The following is a 20,517-nucleotide window of genomic DNA, read 5'->3' as shown; positions in this document are numbered from 1 at the left end:
CACTTTTATATTGGTCCCTGTGGCCGTGCCATTACCCCCCCAACTAGTCACCCCTGGCCGGGGTACACTGGAGGAGTGAGGACCCCTTAAATCAAGGAGTCCCCCCCTCCAGCCACCCAAGGGCCAGGGGTGAAGCCCGAGGCTGTCCCCCCCATCCGTGGCCCGGTGGATGGGAGGCTGATAGCCTTTCAATAGTAATATTGTTCTTTACAGGAGGCCTACAGGTCCCAGCAAGCCTGCCCCAGCATGTTGGCACTTGGAGAACCACAAGTGCCAGCATGCCCGGACATAAAGGGCCCGCTGGCACCTGTAGTCCACCTGTAAAGAAAATATAAAAAAAAAAACACAACACATTCTTTTAAAAATCCTTTATTAAACTGGGTCTTCACCTGGGGGCGGCAGCCTTTAAGCTCTTTTGCATGGCCGCCGCCTTCCCAGGGCTTCCGGCGTCTTCACCTGGGGGGGCGCCACCTCCCCAGGGCTTCTGGGGTCTTGCTCCGGCGTCTTCACCTGGTGGGCGGCGGCTGCTAAGCTCTTTTGCATAGCCGCCGCCCATCCAGGACTTCCACGACGTCTTCACCTGGTGGGCGGCGGCTGCTAAGCTCTTTTGCATAGCCGCCGCCCATCCAGGACTTCCACGGCGTCTTCAGGAGCTCTTCTCCGCTCCTCCTCCGCCGTCGGACTGACAGCCGCTGCCTCGCGCTGACTTATATAAGTCAGCGGGAGGGGGCGGGGCGATGACGCGGCGAGCCGTGATTGGCTCGCGGCGGCCATCTTGAATTTCAAAAATGACGCTGAGGCGCCATTTTTGAAACTGGTACCGCTCCGCTGCCAAACTCTGCAATAGAAAGGTAAATTTCCCCCGCCCGCACCGCTGCCGCAACCCGCCGCCGCCCGCACCGCCGCCGCCCACACCGCCACCGCAACCCACCGCCGCCCACACCGCCGCCGCAACCCGCCGTCGCCCACACCGCCACCGCAACCGGCCGCCGCCCGCACCGCCGCCACAACCCGCCGACGCCCGCACATCGCTATCGCTGGGAAAAATCGCTGGCCTCTTAAAGTGTTAGCGATTTTGACTAACTTTTGCAGCGACATAGCCAAAATTGACTTGCCTGCACTGACTATTTTTCCCAGCGATAGCGACCTAGCGGGGACGCGCATCGCTATCGCTGGCTGTGTACACACGGAGCGATCTGCACTAACTTTCTGAGCGATTTTGACTATATAGTCAAAATCGCTCAGTTATATCGCTCCGTGTGTATGCACCTTAAGTCTCCGTGTCGATATTTTAGGTAAAATAAAGTGTTTGTGTTATGATTCATGCACAAGGTCATTCATCAGCCGTTAGGATGTTTACTATATATCTATGTATAGGAAAACAATAATCCGATATAGTACTGCCCGTGGCTCTAAATGGAAACGTAAGAAAAAAATCATCCGCTTTGGCTGCTTTTGCAAGAAATGTAGTGCCTAGAAGAAACAAACTCAAAATTCTGTCTCGTCTAGTCTTTCCTGTAATAGGCCTTACACACTGGACAATATCTTAAGGCGCATACGCACTGGCCGATATATCGGCCTTTCTATTGAATGGGCGATATATCGCAGGTCTATCAGCCAGTGGGGGTCATTCCGAGTTGATTGCTAGCTGCCATTGTTCGCAGCGCAGCGATCAATGGAAAAAACGGCTAATCTGCGCATATGTATGCACTGCAATGTGCACGTGTGACGTATGAGTACAAAGAGCATTGTGGTTTTGCACAGGTTCTAGCGAAGCTTTCAGTCGCACGGCCGAACGCAGGAAGAGTGACATGAAGTGGGCGTTTCTGGGTGTCAACCGACCGTTTTCAGGAAGTGCTTAGAAAAACGCAGGCGTGTTGGGAAAAATGCAGGTGTGGCTGGGCGAGTGTGTGACGTCAAAAGCCGTCCCTCCGTCATTAAAATCAACGCACACGATGAGTAACTACAGGGCTGGTCTTGTTTTGCACAAAATGATTTTGCAGGCGCTCTGCTGCACAAGCTGCAGCACCGACGGTGACTGAAAGCTGAACTGCTCTGGAGTGTGTAAATGCCCGCCCAGTTCATGACGTCAGTCCACGACAGATCGGGCAGTGTGTATGCACAGCACACTGCCCAATCCCGCTGTAGATATATCTGCACATCAATTGATCTGCAGATATATCTATATGTGTGTACCCAGCATAAAACCGATATGAACGATATCGTTCATATCGTTTAGTGTGGAGGCACCGCCGATGAACGATGCGCGTCCCAGCGGCCGTTCATCATTGCTTTTTCCTCATTTTTTAATGCGAGCCAATTTGGACAATATCGATCATCATTCATATCGATCATCGTTCAAATCAAACAGCATGCTGCGGTTGGATCTGGTGGCAGCGGGACTGCCGCACATGTGTGGGTGCCTGCACAGGCGCCCATGTGCAGTCTCCTTGTGGCCAAGCGGGTCCCGCTGAATGAAACCTGCTTGGCCCCTATGTGTGGCCCTAGCCTAAGACAATGGTATTGAATTTCCACAGGCATTATGAGCCTTCTGTATGCAATTAATGAGTTGCTAGAATCAGCTCTGGCTATAAGAGGCACAGAGTAGCACCCGGAAAATCGGTTGTTTGCAGCACGCAACTAAAATAATACAGGTTGAGTATCCCTTATCCAAAATGCTTGGGACCAGAAGTATTTTGGATATGGGATTTTTCCGTATTTTGGAATAATTGTATACCATAATGAGATATCATGGTGCTGGGACCCAAGTCTAAGCACAGAATGCATTCATGTTTCATATACACCTTATACAAACAGCCTGAAGGTAATTTTAGCCAATATTTTTAATAACTTTGTGCATTAAACAAAGTGTGTCGACATTCACACAATTCATTTATGTTTCATATACACCTAATACACACAGCCTGAAGGTCATTTAATACAATATTTTTAATAACTTTGTGTATTAAACAAAGTTTGTGTACATTGAGCCATCAGAAAACAAAGGTTTCACTATCTCACTCAAAAAAAAATCTGTATTTTGGAATATTCTGTATTTCGGAATATTTGGATATGAGATACTCAACCTGTATAATACTTTGATAAATCATTAGCATTATAATTAGGCTTACCTTACTATCCCTTTAAATTGGAACACTCATGAATTACACAGGTTCAAGCCTGTATTTCACCTGATTTTAATCAGCTAGATAACCTGTGTAATTCATAAATGCCCCTGTGTTTAAAGGGATAATATGGTAATCCTTAATATAAACCATAAACAAACATTGTTAAAATATGCAATACATGTGCATGGTGCCATTGTTTCATAAACCCGGTAAACAACAATTAACACGCCTGGGAAAATCCATCTCAGCTTTTCTGCAGGTGACCTTGATGTTAAATTGTAGAAAGAGGAGCGATCACAGCTTGGGAATAGGGAATTTCCACATTGACACAAGGGAGGAGAGAACCTGTTGCTCTGTCAGTGTGTGTAACTGTATATCAGGAAGGGGCATCGTATCATTCACCAGCTTACAGCTCAAGTGACTGCTATGGCTGCAAGCAGGAACCTGGCTGTGTCCCTTGTCCTCATCTTCATTGTACTTGTGACTGCTTCACAAGGTAAGAAATGGTAGCATGTATATATAGACTTACTTACTATAATATCCCTGTAAACTGAGGCACTCATGAATCATACAGGTTCTGTTCACCTGGTTTTTAATCAGCCACAGAACCTGTGTAATTCATGTGTCCTGGTTTAAAGGGATGGAATGGTAAGTCATATATATAAGTTATATATAGATAACTCACAATCTCTCTTATTCCTATATATCGATATAGATGTTAAGTTCTAGCTAGCAAAACTACATGAACTCACTGTTATTAAATTGTGATTATGTGATAAGTCTTGTGAGATAACTGTTGTAGTCACATTCTGTATTTGCTCCACTAGGTAAGTAGATCCTGCTATGGTGCATTAGAACAAATGAATGCTATAGCTTTGAGGAACACTCTCTTTATATAAGGACTGGCAAGGTGCAGCTCGTTACATTATAGGTCTGACTTGCCATCACATCCTGTCCCACGTTGATTTATTATAGTATCTATTGGGATTCAGTATGATATACTGGCGGCCTTCAGTATACCGACAGCGGCGTCCCAGCCAGCAGCGAGGCGAGCGCTAGAAAGACCCTTGCGGGCACACTGCACTCGCCCCTCTGCGGGCACGGTGGCTCGCCACAGGTTATACTCTCCCTCTATGGGTGTTGTGGACAGGGGTGTAGTATGTTATGCCGACGGTCGGGACCCCGGCGCCCAGCATACCGGCACTGGGATCCCGACCGCCTGCATACCGGCATCGGGGCGAGCGCAAAAGAGCCCCTTGAGGGCTCACTGCGCTTGCCACGCTGCGGGCATGGTGGCACGCTATTTATTTTTCCTCCAGGGGGGTCGTAGACCCTCCAAGAGGCATAAAAGTTGTCGGTATACCGGCTGTCTGGATTCTGGCACCGGTATACTGAGCGCCGGGATCCCAACAGCCGGCATTTCAAATACCACCCGTGGACAGCCACAGAGTGAGAATAGCTTGTGTCGTCAGTATTCCAGCGTCACGTTTCACCGCTAGTTGGGATTCCAGCATCTGTATTGTGATTGCCGGGATCCCGACTGGCGGAATGATAACCGCTTCCCATCTATTGTCCCGATACCATTCTCATTACTTTTCCACTTATTTATGGTCCTTTGTAATTTCCGCAAAGTCACAAGTTCAGTGACTCCCGACCAGCCTATCAAATGCTATTGGGTAAAATCTGTAAACTAGACTGGTAAAGAGATGCATTGGGATTTACTGGTGAGCTTCGATTTAAATGCAAATTACACAAACTACTATAGCAGATAAATTACCCTTCGATTACAGATAAACCACAATTTATTGGGAATGATGTACTACAGATGTTGGCATGAACATCTTACTGCGATGCGGCAGAGCCATAACTAGACTTTTTGCCCTGTGCCAGAAAGAGAATTGCCCCCAACACACACACACACACACACACACTCACTCACTCACTCACTCACTCACTCACTCACTCACTCACTATCTATCTAACAGATCCACTTAAAATAAATTGAAAAAATTGAGATTGTGGACTGGCAGCCAGCCATGGAGACATTTTTAATGTGTATTCATAATGGAATGTGTAACTCCAGTGAAGGTAAAAAAAAAAAATACATGAAATGAGTCATATACTTTATAATGAGCATGTGATCCTCCCCAAAAAAATTAGGTAAAGGTGCACTTGAACATAGGACATGCCAGGGGCTTGGCTCGAATGGGAATGGAGTAGAATATATCCGTTCTAGTCCCCCAGCTACATGATACATATATATCCTACATGTATCGTCTCTGACTAATCAACTGCCTGCCCAGATCCTGCACTTGTGGCTGGTCTTCATTATGGAGCTACTTGATGCTCGGTCTCCTCCATGTCTGGAAGCACTGTCACATCTCTGCCCCAGCTGTATTTGTAACTGGGGGATACTGTTGCCTACCGTGCAGGTCCCACCCCTGTTCCTGGCGGCTGGTGACTCAACACTGTTCCTCCTGACAGACCTCTTGTGGTCGGCTTTCCGGTGCCCGGCTGTCTGGGGTCTCCGTCGGGTTAGGCAGATATTGGGTGCCTGTTGGTGCATTATAGGAATTGCGACTTGAAATCACAGACAAGCAGCCAGCCACAGAGAGACAGCGCGGGTGCTGCCGAATTAGAAACTGACCAGGAGCCAATTACAGCTTGCGGAATGGCAGCCAACAGGAGCGGCTACTGCGGGCGCTCCTGATTGGCTGCCGGTCCTTGAGCTTTAATCAGCTCAGGGCCAGCACCTAATTTGATATGCCAATGCTGTTTTTCCATGGCTTGCTGCCGCTTCGCTGCCAGCCCGGGCCCCCATTTCTCTCTGGGCTCGGGACTGCAGTACCCACAATCCCCCCCTGATGGCGGCCCTGCCGCTGGCCAGTAGCGCCTTCCCGCCTGCTAAATCAAGAAATAAATTATTAGTAAGTCAAATTGAATAGAGGCAATTAAGAATTCTACAAGGGAGGGTGGGTAGGCTTCCAACCCTGAAAGAGGAAGAGCTCAGGTCTGAGTCTCCCTAAATACCCTATCGCATCGTAACCACCAATTATCCTAATAATAGGCTGTCCCTAACCAATTATCAAACACTAACCAAACTAGTCTCAATCACAAAAATTCAAGCCTCTTACATGATTTCGTGCTTAGGCAGCCCTCATCTTATCTAATCACTGCTCTAAAGACCCTAAAACTATGGTGTCATGTGTATTTCAGCATTTGGGATGTTCAGTTGCTGCGTCCGTTACACTCCTAAGAAGCTCAGTCTGAAAGCAATTGAAAACTTCTACACGCAAGATTCCAGGGGGGTCTGTAACATTGATGCTGTGATGTAAGTTCCCGATATTGAAATCATTTTTATTTTATTTAGCAGTTTTTATATTACTTTTTTATATATATATATATATAATAAGAATTTACTTACCGATAATTCTATTTCTCGTAGTCCGTAGTGGATGCTGGGGACTCCGTCAGGACCATGGGGAATAGCGGGCTCCGCAGGAGACAGGGCACATCTAAAAAGCTTTTTAGGTCACATGGTGTGTACTGGCTCCTCCCCCTATGACCCTCCTCCAAGCCTCAGTTAGGTACTGTGCCCGGACGAGCGTACACAATAAGGAAGGATCTTGAATCCCGGGTAAGACTCATACCAGCCACACCAATCACACCGTACAACTTGTGATCTGAACCCAGTTAACAGTATGATAACAAAACGAAGTAGCCTCCGAAAAGATGGCTCACAACAATAGTAATAACCCGATTTTTGTAACAATAACTATGTACAAGCATTGCAGACAATCCGCACTTGGGATGGGCGCCCAGCATCCACTACGGACTACGAGAAATAGAATTATCGGTAAGTAAATTCTTATTTTCTCTAACGTCCTAGTGGATGCTGGGGACTCCGTCAGGACCATGGGGATTATACCAAAGCTCCCAAACGGGCGGGAGAGTGCGGATGACTCTGCAGCACCGAATGAGAGAACTCCAGGTCCTCCTTAGCCAGAGTATCAAAATTTGTAAAATTTTACAAACGTGTTCTCCCCTGACCACGTAGCTGCTCGGCAAAGTTGTAATGCCGAGACTCCTCGGGCAGCCGCCCAGGATGAGCCCACCTTCCTTGTGGAATGGGCATCTACATATTTCGTCTGTGGCAGGCCTGCCACAGAATGTGCAAGCTGAATTGTACTACAAATCCAGCGTGCAATAGACTGCTTAGAAGCATGAGCACCCAGCTTGTTGGGTGTATACAGTATAAACAGCAAGTCAGACTTTCTGACTCCAGCCGTCCTAACTATATATATATATATATATATATATATATATATATATTTTTAGGGCCCTGACCACGTCTAGTAACTTGGAGTCCTCCAAGTCCCTAGTAGCCGCAGGCACCACAAGAGGTTGTTTCAGGTGAAAACGCTGACACCCCTTCATGAAGAAACTGGAGACGAGTCCCAGTTCTGTCCTGTTCAAATGGAAAATTTTAATATGGGCTTTTGTAAGACAAAGCCGCCCATTCTGACAATCGCCTGGCCGAGGCCAGGGCTAACAACATGGTCACTTCCCATGTGAGATATTTGTCAACAGCATGGTCACTTTCCATGTGAGATATTTCAAATCCACAGATTTGAGCGGTTCAAACCACTATGATTTTAAGAAATCCCAACACTATGTTGAGATCTCACGGTGCCCCTAGGGGCACAAAAAAGCTGTATATGCAATACATCCTTTACAATCTGGACTTCAGGAACTGAAGTCAATTCTTTCTGGAAGAAAATCTACAGGGCCGAAATTTAAATGTTAATGAACCCCAATTTGAGGTCCAAAACACTCCTGTTTTCAGGAAGTGTAGAAATCGACCTAGTTGAATTTCCGTCGTGGAGCCTTCCTGGCCTCACCCACGCAACATATTTTCACCACATGTGGTGATGACGTTGTGCGGTCACCTCCTTCCTGGCTTTGACCAGGGTAGGTATGACCTCTTATGGAATGCCTTTTCCCCTCAGGATCCGGCATTCAACCGCCATGCCGTCAAACGCAGCCGCGGTAAGTCTTGGAATAGACATGGTACTTGCTGAATCAAGTCCCTTCTTAGCTCCCCAGGCCCTTAGTCCTCTGTGAGCATTTCTTGAAGTTCCGGGTACCAAGTCCCTCTTGGCCAATCCGGAGCCACTAGTATAGTTCATACTCCTCTATGTCTCATAATTCTCAATACCCTGGTTATGAGAAACAGAGGAGGGAACACATACACAGACTGGTACACCCACGGTGTTACCAGAACATCCGCAGCTATCGCCTGAAGGTCTCATGACCTGGCGGAATACCTGTCCCGTTTTTGTTCGGGCGGGACGCCATCATGTCCACCTTTGGTCTTTGCCAACGGTCCACAATCATGTTGAAAAACTTCCCTATGAAGTTTCCACTCTCCCGGGTGGAGGTCATGCCTGCTGAGGAAGTCTGCTTCCCAGTCGTCCACTCCCGGAAAGAACACTGCTGACAGTGCTATCACATGATTTTCCGCCTAGCGAAAAATCCTTGCAGTTTTCACTGCCCTCCTGCTTCTTGTGCCGCCCTTCTGTTTACGTGGGCGACTGCCGTGATGTTATCCCACTGGATCAATACCGGCTGACCTTGAAGCAGAGGTCTAGCTAAGTTTAGAGCATTATAAATTTGCTCTAAGCTTATTTATGCGGAGAGAATTCTCCAGACTTAATCACACTTCCCTGGAAATTTTTTCCCTGTGTGACTGTTCCCCAGCCTCTCAGGCTGGCCTCCGTGGTCACCGGCATCCAATCCTGAATGCCGAATCTGCGGCCCTCTAGAAGATGAGCACTCTGTAATCACCACAGGAGAGACACCCTTTTCCTTGGATATAGGGTTATCCGCTGATGCATCTGAGGATGCGATCCGGACCATTTGTCCAGCAGATCCCACTGAAGAGTTCTTGCGGGAAATCTGCCGAATGGAATTGCTTCGTAATAAGCCACCATTTTTACCAGGACTCTTGTGCAATGATGCACTGACACTTTTCCTGGTTTTAGGAGGATCCCGATTAGCTCGGATAACTCCCTGGTTTTCTCCACTGGGAGAAACACGTTTTTCTGGACTGTGTCCAGAATCTTCCCTAGGAACAGTAGACGTGTCGTCGGAAAAAGCTGCGATTTTGGAATATTTAGAATCCACTCGTGCTGTCGTAGAACTACTTAAGATAGTGCTACTCCGACCTCCAACTGTTCTCTGGACCTTGCCCTTATCAGGAAAGCGTCCATGTTTCTTTTAAGAAAAATCATCATTCCGGCCATTACCTTGGTAAAGACCCGGGGCGCCGTGGACCATCCAAACGGCAGCGTCTGAACTGATAGTGACAGTTCTGTACCAGGAACCTGAAGTACCCTTGGTGAGAAGGGCAAATTTGGACCTGTAGGTAAACGTCCCTGATATCCAGTGACATCATATCGTCCCCTTCTTCCTGGTTCGCTATCACTGCTCCGAGTGACTCCATCTTGATTTGAACGCTTGTATGTAAGTGTTCAAATATTTCAGATCTCACCGAGCCGGTTGGCTTCAGTACCACAATATAGTGTGGAATACTACCCCCTTCCTTGTTGTAAGAAGGGTACTTTGATTATCACCTGCTGGGAATACAGCCTGTGAATTGTGTGAGGGGGAGACGTCTCGAATTTCCAATGTACACCTGGGATATTACATGTAGGATCCCGGAGTTCCCTTGCGAGTGTTGCTGAAACTCTTGAGATGACCCCCTACCGCACCTGAGTCAGCTTGTACGGCCCCAGCGTTATGCTGCGGACTTGGCCGAAGCCGTGAGGAGCTTCTGTTCCTGGGAATGAGCTGCTTGCTGCAGTCTTCTTCCCTTTCCTCTCCCCCTGGGCAGATATGACTGGCCTTCGCCCGCCTGCCCGTATGGGGACGAAAGGACTGAGACTGAAAAGACTGTGTCCTTTTCTGCCAATATGTGACTCGGGGTAACAAAAGGTGGATTTTTCAGCTGTTGCCATGGCCACCAGGTCCAATGGACCGCCCCTTTATACGGCAATACTTCCATATGCCGTCTGGAATCTGCCTCACCTGACCACTGTCGTGTCTTCGTCTGGCAGATATGTACATCACATTTACTCTTTGATGCCAGAATGCAAATATGCCTCTGCGCATCACACATATATAGAAATGCATCCCTAAAATGCTCTATAGACAATAAAATCCTGTCCCTGTCAAGGGTATCAAAATTTTCAGTCAGGAAATCCGACCAAGCCCCCTCAGCGCTGCACATCCAGGCTGAGGCGATTGCTGGTCGTAGTATAACACCAGTATGTGTGTATATACTGTTATGATATTTTTCAGCTTCCTATCAGCTGGCTCCTTGAGGGCGGCCGTATCTGGAAACGGTAACGCCATGTTTTTTATATGCGTGTGAGCGCCTTGTCCACCCTAAGGTGTGTTTTCCAACTCGCCCTTACTACTGGCGGGAAAAAGGGTATACCGCCCATAACTTTCTGTCGGAGGAACCCCACGTATCATCACACACTTCATTTAATTTATCTGATTCAGGCAAAACTACAAGTAGTTTATTCCCACCCTACAAAATACCCTTATTTGTGGTACTTGTGGTATCAGAAATACGTAACACCTCCTTCATTGCCCTTAACATGTAACTTGTGGCCCTAAAGGAAAAATACGTTTGTTTCTTCACCGTCGACACTGGGGTCAGTGTCCGTGTCAGTGTCTGTCGACCGACTGAGGTAAATGGGCGTTTTTACAAGCCCCCGACGGTGTCTGAGACGCCTGGACCGATACTAATTTGTCCGCCGGCTGTCTCATGTCGTCAACCGGCTTGCAGCGTGTTGACATTATCACGTAATTCCATAAGTAAGCCATCCATTCTGGTGTCGACTCCCTAGAGAGTGACATCACCATTACAGGCAATTTTCTCCGTCTCCTCACCAACATTTTCCTCATACATGTCGACACACACGTACCGACCTACAGCACACACATACAGGGAATGCTCTGATAGAGGACAGGACCCACTAGCCCTTTGGGGAGACAGAGGGAGAGTTTGCCAGCACACACCAAAAGCGCCATAATGTATATAACAACCCTAGAAGGTGTTGTTTCTATATATGGGCTCTTAATATATAATTATATCGCCAATTTATGCCCCCCTTCTCTTTAACCCTGTTTCTGTAGTGCAGGGGAGAGTGGGAGCCTTCCTCACCAGCGGAGCTGGTCAGGAAAATGGCGCTGAGTGCTGAGGAGAATAAGCTCCGCCCCTTTCACGGCGGGCTTTTCTCCCGGTTATTAGGAAAACTGGCCTGGGTTAAATACATACATATAGCCTTAATGGCTATATGTGATGTATTTATTTGCCAAATAGGTATTTATATTGCTGCCCAGGGCGCCCCCAGCAGCGCCCTGCACCCTCCGTGACCGTGTCAGTGAGCCGTGTAGCAACAATGGCGCACAGCTGCAGTGCTGTGCGCTACCTCTCTGAAGACTGTGAAGTCTTCTGCCGCCTGTTTCCGGACCTCCGTTCCGCCGTCTTTCTTCAGCGTCTGTAAGGGGGATCGGCGGCGCGGCTCCGGGACGAACCCCAGGCTGACCTGTGTTCCGACTCCCTCTGGAGCTCAGTGTCCAGTAGCCTAAAACTTCAATCCTCCTGCACGCAGGTGAGTTGCAAGTCTCTCCCCTAAGTCCCTCGTTGCAGTGATCCTGTCGCCAGCAGGAATCACTGATTAGAAACCTAAAAAAAAACTGTACTAAACAGCTCCTTAAGAGAGCCATCCAGTTTGCACCCTTCTCGGACGGGCACAAAAACCTAACTGAGGCTTGGAGGAGGGTCATAGGGGGAGGAGCCAGTACACACCATGTGACCTAAAAAGCTTTTTAGATGTGCCCTGTCTCCTGCGGAGCCCGCTATTCCCCATGGTCCTGACGGAGTCCCCAGCATCCACTAGGACGTTAGAGAAATATATATATATATATATATATATATATATATATATATAATTTTTTTTTTTTTTTTTTTTTTTTTTTTTTTTTACTTCTACAAGTCATTGTTGTTATACTGAAAGCAGGACATATTGTAGTTGCACAAATTATTTCCTTGTCATTACCTTGCAGAGCTGTGTGGTAATCAGGTCTGATGAGTTACAAGAGCATTAAGCAACCTCAAATGTTTGCTAAAGAATGCCGGTTGCCAGAGCAATGTAAATCACTAAAGTACGGTGCAGTAACACGTGTTTTTCGAGCCTGTCCTGGTTCCTATCATTTACATACGGACAACTGGATAGTGACACATCTTTTGTTTCTGGTGTATGTGGGATTGGAGCATGTGTTTCTTATCATTCCAGCCTCAAACACAGACTATTCTTTCCAGCAGATCCATTCGCATGCTACACAGTATGACCACCAAAATGACTGATGTAGCCCAGGCACCATTTTATTTAGGTTAACCCATACTTGTTGTCTCATCCCAGGCTCCTGGCAGAGGCTACCACCCTGCATCCCAATCCTTTTACTTGTGTAGTGAGCAAGGCGGGGCCTTAATGACATGCTCATGTCACTAGACCCCGTCTACGCTGCGCGATGACACGATACACATCATTACGCAACAGTGGGAGGGGGCCTGATTGTGTGATTCGCACCGTTGCGCAGTGTGGGGCTGTGGTCATGATGACATGAATTATATTATCTTACCCCTTGCAGAGTTATCCCTTGGAGAATCTGAAAGGATGTTCCAAAACAGTAGCTAGGTATGGATAATGGCACCGCAAAAACACCTTTCTGGCAAATACTGCCCATGTCACACACGTGCATTGGATGCCAAATACACCAAAACAACTATAGGATAATATACACATTTTGTACAGCTATAATGTGTGCATGAGAAGCCTGAAGTCTAGAAATCTAAGCATTATGGGCGTAATGGAGAGGCAGAGATATATGTGTTACTGCGCTGTCTACATGAAGAAGAATGTGTGCATATGCCGGTAGGTAAAGGTGGTGCACCTATTGTGAAATGCGCCCACCCTATGTGTATGCTTGCCTTAATACTAGACATCATTAGGGTGCACTTACTGTACATAGTCCTATACTATGTGCAAATTCTACTCCTAGAATTGTTCATTTATTTATGCTTATGTCCGACTCTGCATAGCCCGTCCGCAATGGCGCTGACATGCGTAATAGGCCTTGGTCTTTTATCAGCACCTGCAGTTATAGTAATGATATAGGGCATGGGTCACAGAACCATAACACGTGTGTAAACCTAACATGGAATATGTGCAACATCTTATTTCAGTAATACTCCTTTTCCACTAAAGTCTCAGGTCTGACTCAGGATTTGGAACACGTTTCTAAGCCGAGTCAGACCCGAGACATGACCCCTTTTCCACTGCGGCGCGACCCAGGAATATCCTCGGCCGATGCCGTTTACACCGCAACTGGGTGCAGTGTCTTCTGGACGGCGCTTGGGGATGACGTCATCTCCAAGCGCCGGGAAAACTGACAGATCTGGATCCCCAGGGTGTGGCCTCAGTCCCTCTAGGCCACACCCCCAACTGAATGCTGCCCACTGTCACGCTGGGGGCAAGCCCAGAACTCCAGAAGCTGCTGGGATACCTCCGGAACACGCTTTTCCCAGCCAGTGCTGCTGACTGCAAAGCAGGACAGACAGTAGTGCTAACGGCATGCCCCCAACCTCCCGACCACACACGGGACACTGCGGTCAGGGAGATATGGGCTCTAGGCATGCTGTAAACAGGTTTCGGGTCGGATGACCCTGCTAACCCTTTTACACTGCACCCTTATCCAGGTCATTCTGGGGTCCGACCCTTGTAGCTACCCGGGTAGGATTCCCAGGTAATTTCTGCTACCAAAATACCCGTATCGATGCGCGTCCCGTGCAGAAACCCGTGTTTTTTAAGCTAGTGGAAAAGGAGTTTTAGTGAGTTTAATGCAGTATATAGATCGTAAACATTAGTGCATTTAATGCTATCTTCATGTGGAATTTTATCTTTTTGTGTAATGTTACTGCTGGTGTGATTGGTACATAGCGCTGCCTGATGATTGCTGTGCATGTATCACAGATTTGACAACTGATAGTTTTACCCAGACTATAACCTTTCAGCCCTTTGAGATACAGTAAAAACATTGTAAATGTGTAACAAGTGTTATCATCTTACACGCTACAGCTCGCGCCCACAGACAACATAACGTCTGCTTAGTGATTGTGCTGGAGGTAACATGAGATTACTGTAGGTGTGTTTGTTGACAAACCATTCTTGTTCTTCTCTTTCAGTTTCACAGTCCGGCGTCCTTGTAAATCGAAAAATAAAGCTCCAATCCAAGTGTGCGCAGACCCCACACAGATATGGGTTCAACGCATCATGGCACATTTGTAAGTTCTTGAATAAAAACTAAACAGTAAAAGGAGGTTGGATAGCTGCTGCTGACATCCAATCATGTTACATGTTTTATTCCTCTCATGGGACTGCTAGCTAGAGATGGACTTCGACCAATGATTTGCCACCGATGGTCAATGGTTTTGCCATCAATGGTGGAGGTCCAATGGTTCTTCCCATGGCAAGGCACTTAGCCACACACCGTTACCCAGTATAACTGCTGTCCCCTTCCTTGATTGGTGCACTGCCTTCCTGTAACCCTTAGCCGGTGTCACTCATCAATGGTTCAAACCACCAATGGTTTTCTGCCATCACTGCAAAGCGCCAATGACACTATTGATGGTGAGCCGCCATAAGGCTGGTGCAATCATCGATGCAGTGACTGATGGTGCAATGATGGTGCGTCTTTTTATGCACAGCAATGGATTCCATCACAGCCAGTGGGCGCCTCAGTAAGAAGACCATTGGTTGCGGCATTAGCATAAAGATGCGGTTGCAACTGCGTCTGCCTCTGAATCAGTTCCCAATTGTCTTGGTTAGCTTCAATTGTGAATTTAAGTCAACAGATGGAGTAGGGAGCAAACCCTTTAAGGATGTGATATGTAAAGGACAAAAACAAGAAATGATAGCTAATGTATAGTTTCAACAACTGATGCACTGAAATATATCTGTAGCTTATTTAATAGCATGGTGAACAGTTTACAAAATTAATGGTATGAGCTGGGTGCACTTTACTAATTAAGCCTATTTGGTGTCTACTATCAAACAGCATCCACCATATGAAGTAAAGCAGAGTGAGAAAAGATAGTCATATATGGTACTAGGTGGTAATGCACTGACCCACGCTATAGTTTACTACAGAGGACATTATTACTTACTGTACTATGCTTGCTTGGTGCAGACATTTATATATGGTAGTAGATTTAAATTAAAGTAACATAGGTTACTGGTCATTTAACAGCTACAATGCATATATCACAGCTCATCTTTTTCTTCTCTCAAAAGTGACATTCACATTACAGTAATTACTCAAAATAAATTTTACAAAGTTTCTGCAGAGGAGCAAGATCCAGACTGTAAGGCAGTGATTTCTAAAAAGATTTTGAACTCGTGGCACACGAAACAATGGGGCAGATGTATGAAAAACGTCCTAACGAATGTTATGTGCCTGCTGTCGTATCGGGTGTAGTATGGTATGCCGGCGGTCGGGCACCCGGCGACCAGCATACTGGCGCCGGGAGCCCGACCGCCGGCATATCGACAGTGTGGCTAGCGCAAATGAGTCCCTTACGTGCTCGCTGCGCTCGTCACGCTGCGGGCACGGTGGCTCGATATGCACGCTATTTAATTCTCCCTCCAGGGGGGTCGTGGACCCCCACGAGGGAGAATAAGTGTCGGTATGCCGGCTGTCGGGATCCCGGCGCCGGTATACTGTGCGCCGGGATCCCGACAGCCGGCATACTGAAGACCACCCGTCGTATCGCCACATTATCGTGGTTATACACCCTGTCCCTCCGCCACAATGTATTATGCAGGCCCCCGCCGATGTGGGAGGGAGCTATGTCACCTGTCCCGTGATATGTGTCCTCCCACATCGGCCAGACTGTTATCACTGCTAGCAGTAGTAGTGGGCATGCGCCGTGAGCCCTGCGGAGTGAGCCGGCGCATGCACGGATAGGCTGTGAGGACGCCGCACGGTGCTGGGCATTGAGGAGACGTGGGGTGGTGACAGAGGCCGCTGGGGAGACGTGGGTGGGGGTGCACAATAAAGTTGTTTGGAGGACAAAAGCAAAAAAAAAAAAAAGGAAACAAGCAATGCCAACTGCGAGGAGACGAAGAGAGCAGGGAGGCATACCGTCTCGAATAAGTGCGGTGTCCCTGATAATACAGCAGTGGATCCCTACACATGCAGACGGCATAATCGGTAATTAAATTGCCGCTATGCACGCCCCATAAGAAAGCGCTAAACCACCAGTCATACATTCAGGGGAAGCAGTAACAACGGGAAATAACATGTGCTAAATGTGCATAGCGCACATTCTTACATCTGCCCCAATATTTTGAAATTGCCAAGGCATGCCATCAGTCCCCCATGGGAAAAAACACACATATTGGCCCCCGCAATAAAAAATCCACACATACATTGGCCTCCACAGAACAAACAATTCTATTGTTCCACACATAAATCCTATTGCTCCAAACAGAAATTATTCATATTGCTCCCCACATAAATCCTATTGCTCCCCTCAGGAGAAATAAAATAACAAATATTGGTCCCTACCTGTCAGCTGCCCTACTCCCTGTCCCTCAGTGGTGGGGGTTGCTCACAATGGAGTGCTGGCTGGTGGGACGCGGCGGGTGTGACCTATTCTTCAAGGCATAGATCCTGGCCCAGGCACGACTGAGCCTCCTAGAAGAGCACAGACCTGCCTGGGCCACAGTTTGCTCTGAATGCGTTGGCTCTGACTCCACGGCACACCTTACAATCGGTCCTGGCACACTAGTGTGCCGCGGCACACCATTTAAAAAGCCTGCTGTAAGGTAATGCAGAATGCACGGCAGTGGCGTAGCCACCCTTTCTCATGAGGGGGAGCGAAGTTTGAAAAACAGGTGCCCCAGGCCCAGGTGATTCAAAATTCAAATAACAAAATCGAAATACATTATTTGCAAATTACATCAATAATTACCCCTGATATTCCATTAATATTCCACACACTCACTACAGGAACAGTACAACACAACACCAGAATTCAGTGATTGCCATACAGTAAAGTGAGCCTCCAGTACTGCCATACAGTAGAGAGCATCATAGTGACCGCGATACAACAAACATAGCATCAAAGTGACTGCCATACAGTACAAAGATAATTTTCTGTGTCTGTCACTCTATACAAAGCACATATTAATAGCATTGTTTTGACTACTACACAAATCATCCCCTCCTCAAAAAATCTATCTTTTTTTTTGGCATCATCGTAACAACCCATTCAACATAATTATTCACTTGAATCATTAATGGATACATTTACTGAAGCTCCAACAACAGACAAGTGGATGTCAATCATTTTCTAGAATGCAATAGAAAAATATGGGAAAACCTCTCCACTTTCATTTTTACCAGCTTTAGTAAATCTACCCCTTAATCATTAGGTGTCCAATTCATCAAACTACGATACCTTTGTCTGCAAGAACAAATGTCATCTTTATATAGCGCTTGTTCTCTGAGCCACGCTCCTTCCTATGGGAAGTAGTTCCGGGGCTGTGAAGAGGAATCCGAGCAGATCCCTTTACCACCTGCTCACTGTGTGACAAGTGGCTCTGCAGATGTGTGATCTCGGGTCACACTAGCGCTGAAGCCGGCTACGGGGTTGTGCAAGTAATGCTGCTACAGAACTAGCAGTGTTACAAATCGAGGCGACAAATCAGACCAGTTGTCCTCGCAGCGGAGCAATGCTGGATTGCTCCGATGGTAAGTATGGAGTTGGATACTTAATCATTAGGGGCTCTAGATATTCACCATAATTAACCACAATAAAAATATTAACCCTCCATCATAATTAACTCTATTAAAGCATTAACCAAATAACCCCTTCACCTAATAAGACCAACTAACCCTTTTATTTCCCCTCCACCCCCACCCCGTCCCTCCATAAAATACCAGGGAGGAGGTAGGGACCACGCCCTGCAACAATAGGGGAGGGTAAGAGGCGTAACGTGCATCATCTGGGCAGCAGCTATCCTTGGTCTCCCCACTCACTTACCTTTCCGCCCCCTCTTCTACAGTTCCTCTCTCAGACCCCAGCACCCAGCCAAAAAAAAAACGAAAAACCGATTAGGCAGCCTTGCACTGAGTGGCACCCCCATCTCGGATAGGAGGTGTCACTCCCACTGCACATTACCCCCTAATGGCTGTGCCACTGAGTCAAGGCCTATAGTACGTAGGAAAAGGCTAATCATCCACCACCGCCCCCTCTAAATGCTCTGTGTACTTTTCATCTCATTTACATAATCTCATCCTGCAAAATTAAAACAAATATATCCACTGCAGAGTAAATGGAGCCCCACTCATGCATCATGTTGGCCACAGATCAAAGCACAGTGTGCACAATGATGTGCATGACGTCGCATAGACCATGAGTGCTCTGGCTTTCTCATTTCCCAATCATTAATAACTATTACTGACACACAGTTTATAAGGCAATGAAATATTATTAATATTTGTTTTCTTTTTGTTTTTGTAGTGAAAATCCTACCAAGCTCCGGAAATTGAAGAATCAACATAAGAAATGCAAACGTCAGAGAAAAACGTATGGTTAAAACAGTGCTGGGCTGGATGATGAAGTCCACCATGGCGTTCCTTATACAGCAGCCAAATATAACTATTATCTACACATTCCTTTGCATACTAAGTAGCTCTTCCATTGTCTTTGCTTTGAAAGGTTAGGCAGGGGGGTGGGGCTGGGGGTGTTATGGTTAGGCTGCGGAAGGGTTGGGTGAGGGGTAGGGGCAATGGCACTGTGAGGGGAGTGGGTACTCTTACCTGGCAGCAGCACTCCTCAGCCCAGCAAACGCCACAGTGTGGCCAGGGAGGCTGCTGCGGAGTCTCCTCCACCTGTGCGGGTGGGGGAAGCACCACCCTCCTGCATTTGCCCCATGTTGAGCAGATCACTGTACCCCCCCCCTGTTCAGCGCGCAGTGCCACTTAGCGGAGCATACATTCCCCCCTATATATTGTCTAAGGGGGCGTGGCCATGCCCCCCCAAAAAAGTACCTGGGCCCGGCTAGCTCTCTACAGCCCTGGGTAGGGGTAGGGTGTGGGTTAAAATACTGGAATCTGTCAGCATTCTGAACGTTGGGATTCCGCTGGTTGGGAAACTGATAAGAGTCACCTGGACATGGAACATCTCTGTAACAGCTAGTCTAGCCTTCATTTCATAAAGTGACACATACAGTAGAAGATAAAATGTATAGAATGTGGGAGCTGTGGACCAGGAAAAGGCTTGACCAGTCCCCAGCACCACTCGGATGATGGCTGGCTCAGCATCATGGCACAAAGATTGTAAAGTCGACAGTTTTTTGTTTCTTTTGAAACTAAATCTGTGTTCTTTCTTTCGATTCATATTGCATCATATATGTATTATAGCTTGTAAAGCTGTGAAGGACCATTCATTGACTTTGTTCTCAAACGTTTTCTTTTTTTTTTTTTATAAAGAAACAATTGTATAATAAATTGATAAATTGTATTGTCAGCAAAATCCTCAGATTATTAAATTCTGTTTCTTAGTTTCTGGGGGATGTTTAAGGATTAATTTAAATAAACTTTTTATACATTATCTTCTTAAATGTTTGTTTACTTTTGGCAAATCTTTGTACTGAACAGTGAGTCACAGGCAGCCGTTATTGTACAGTACATGGTAAAGCTAGCTACACACTATACTAGTGGTTCCCAAACTGTCCTCAATGCACCCTAACAGTCCAGGTTTTAATCAGGGGTTAAAGTTAGCCGGAACTGGCGTAACTGCGTTCCATCAGTTCCATTTGGAGATGGAACGCAGTTCCGCCTCCTCCAGCACACCTAACCCGATGTTAGCCAGGCGCTGCCGGGAAACGCTGGGCACCTGCTGAGATTGTGTTACCAGCGGGCGTCCAGCTCCCTCTCCACAGCAGCAGCCAGAGGCAGGAGCTCAGTCCTGACCTCCGGATTCCGTCTCTGGCGGTGTGCAGCTGTGCGCTACGGGGGAGACGTCATGACGTCTCTCCCATAGTTCCGAGAAGCGGGCGGCCAGGCGGAGGTCAGCGGTCTGGAAGCAGGAGTGGGGCCTGGTAAGTATTGTATTTATTTGTGTGTGTGTGTGTGTGTGTGTGTGTGTGTGTGTGTGTGTGTGTGTGTGTGTGTGTGTGTGTAAGCGGCTTCTACAGGGGGCATAATTATGACGGCTAAACTACAGGGGGGCTGAACTACATGG

General features: G+C 47.2%; 1 protein-coding gene across 1 annotated transcript; it reads left to right on the top strand.

Moving 5' to 3' along the window:
- The first annotated feature begins 3,283 nt into the window (after positions 1–3,283).
- Positions 3,284–19,884, top strand: LOC134909085 (C-C motif chemokine 20-like). Its single transcript, XM_063915516.1, has 4 exons — positions 3,284–3,624; positions 6,345–6,459; positions 14,449–14,547; positions 18,793–19,884. The coding sequence occupies exons 1-4, from the start codon at positions 3,555–3,557 to the stop codon at positions 18,866–18,868; spliced, it is 360 nt and encodes a 119-aa protein (XP_063771586.1). The 5' UTR covers positions 3,284–3,554; the 3' UTR covers positions 18,869–19,884.
- Positions 19,885–20,517: the final 633 nt, after the last annotated feature.

The sequence above is a fragment of the Pseudophryne corroboree genome, chromosome 4, assembly GCF_028390025.1.
Source record: "Pseudophryne corroboree isolate aPseCor3 chromosome 4, aPseCor3.hap2, whole genome shotgun sequence".
NCBI classification, from domain to species: Eukaryota; Metazoa; Chordata; class Amphibia; order Anura; family Myobatrachidae; genus Pseudophryne; species Pseudophryne corroboree.
The sequence above is the reverse complement of the archived record's forward strand: the minus strand, read 5'-3'. Positions and strand labels throughout refer to the sequence as shown.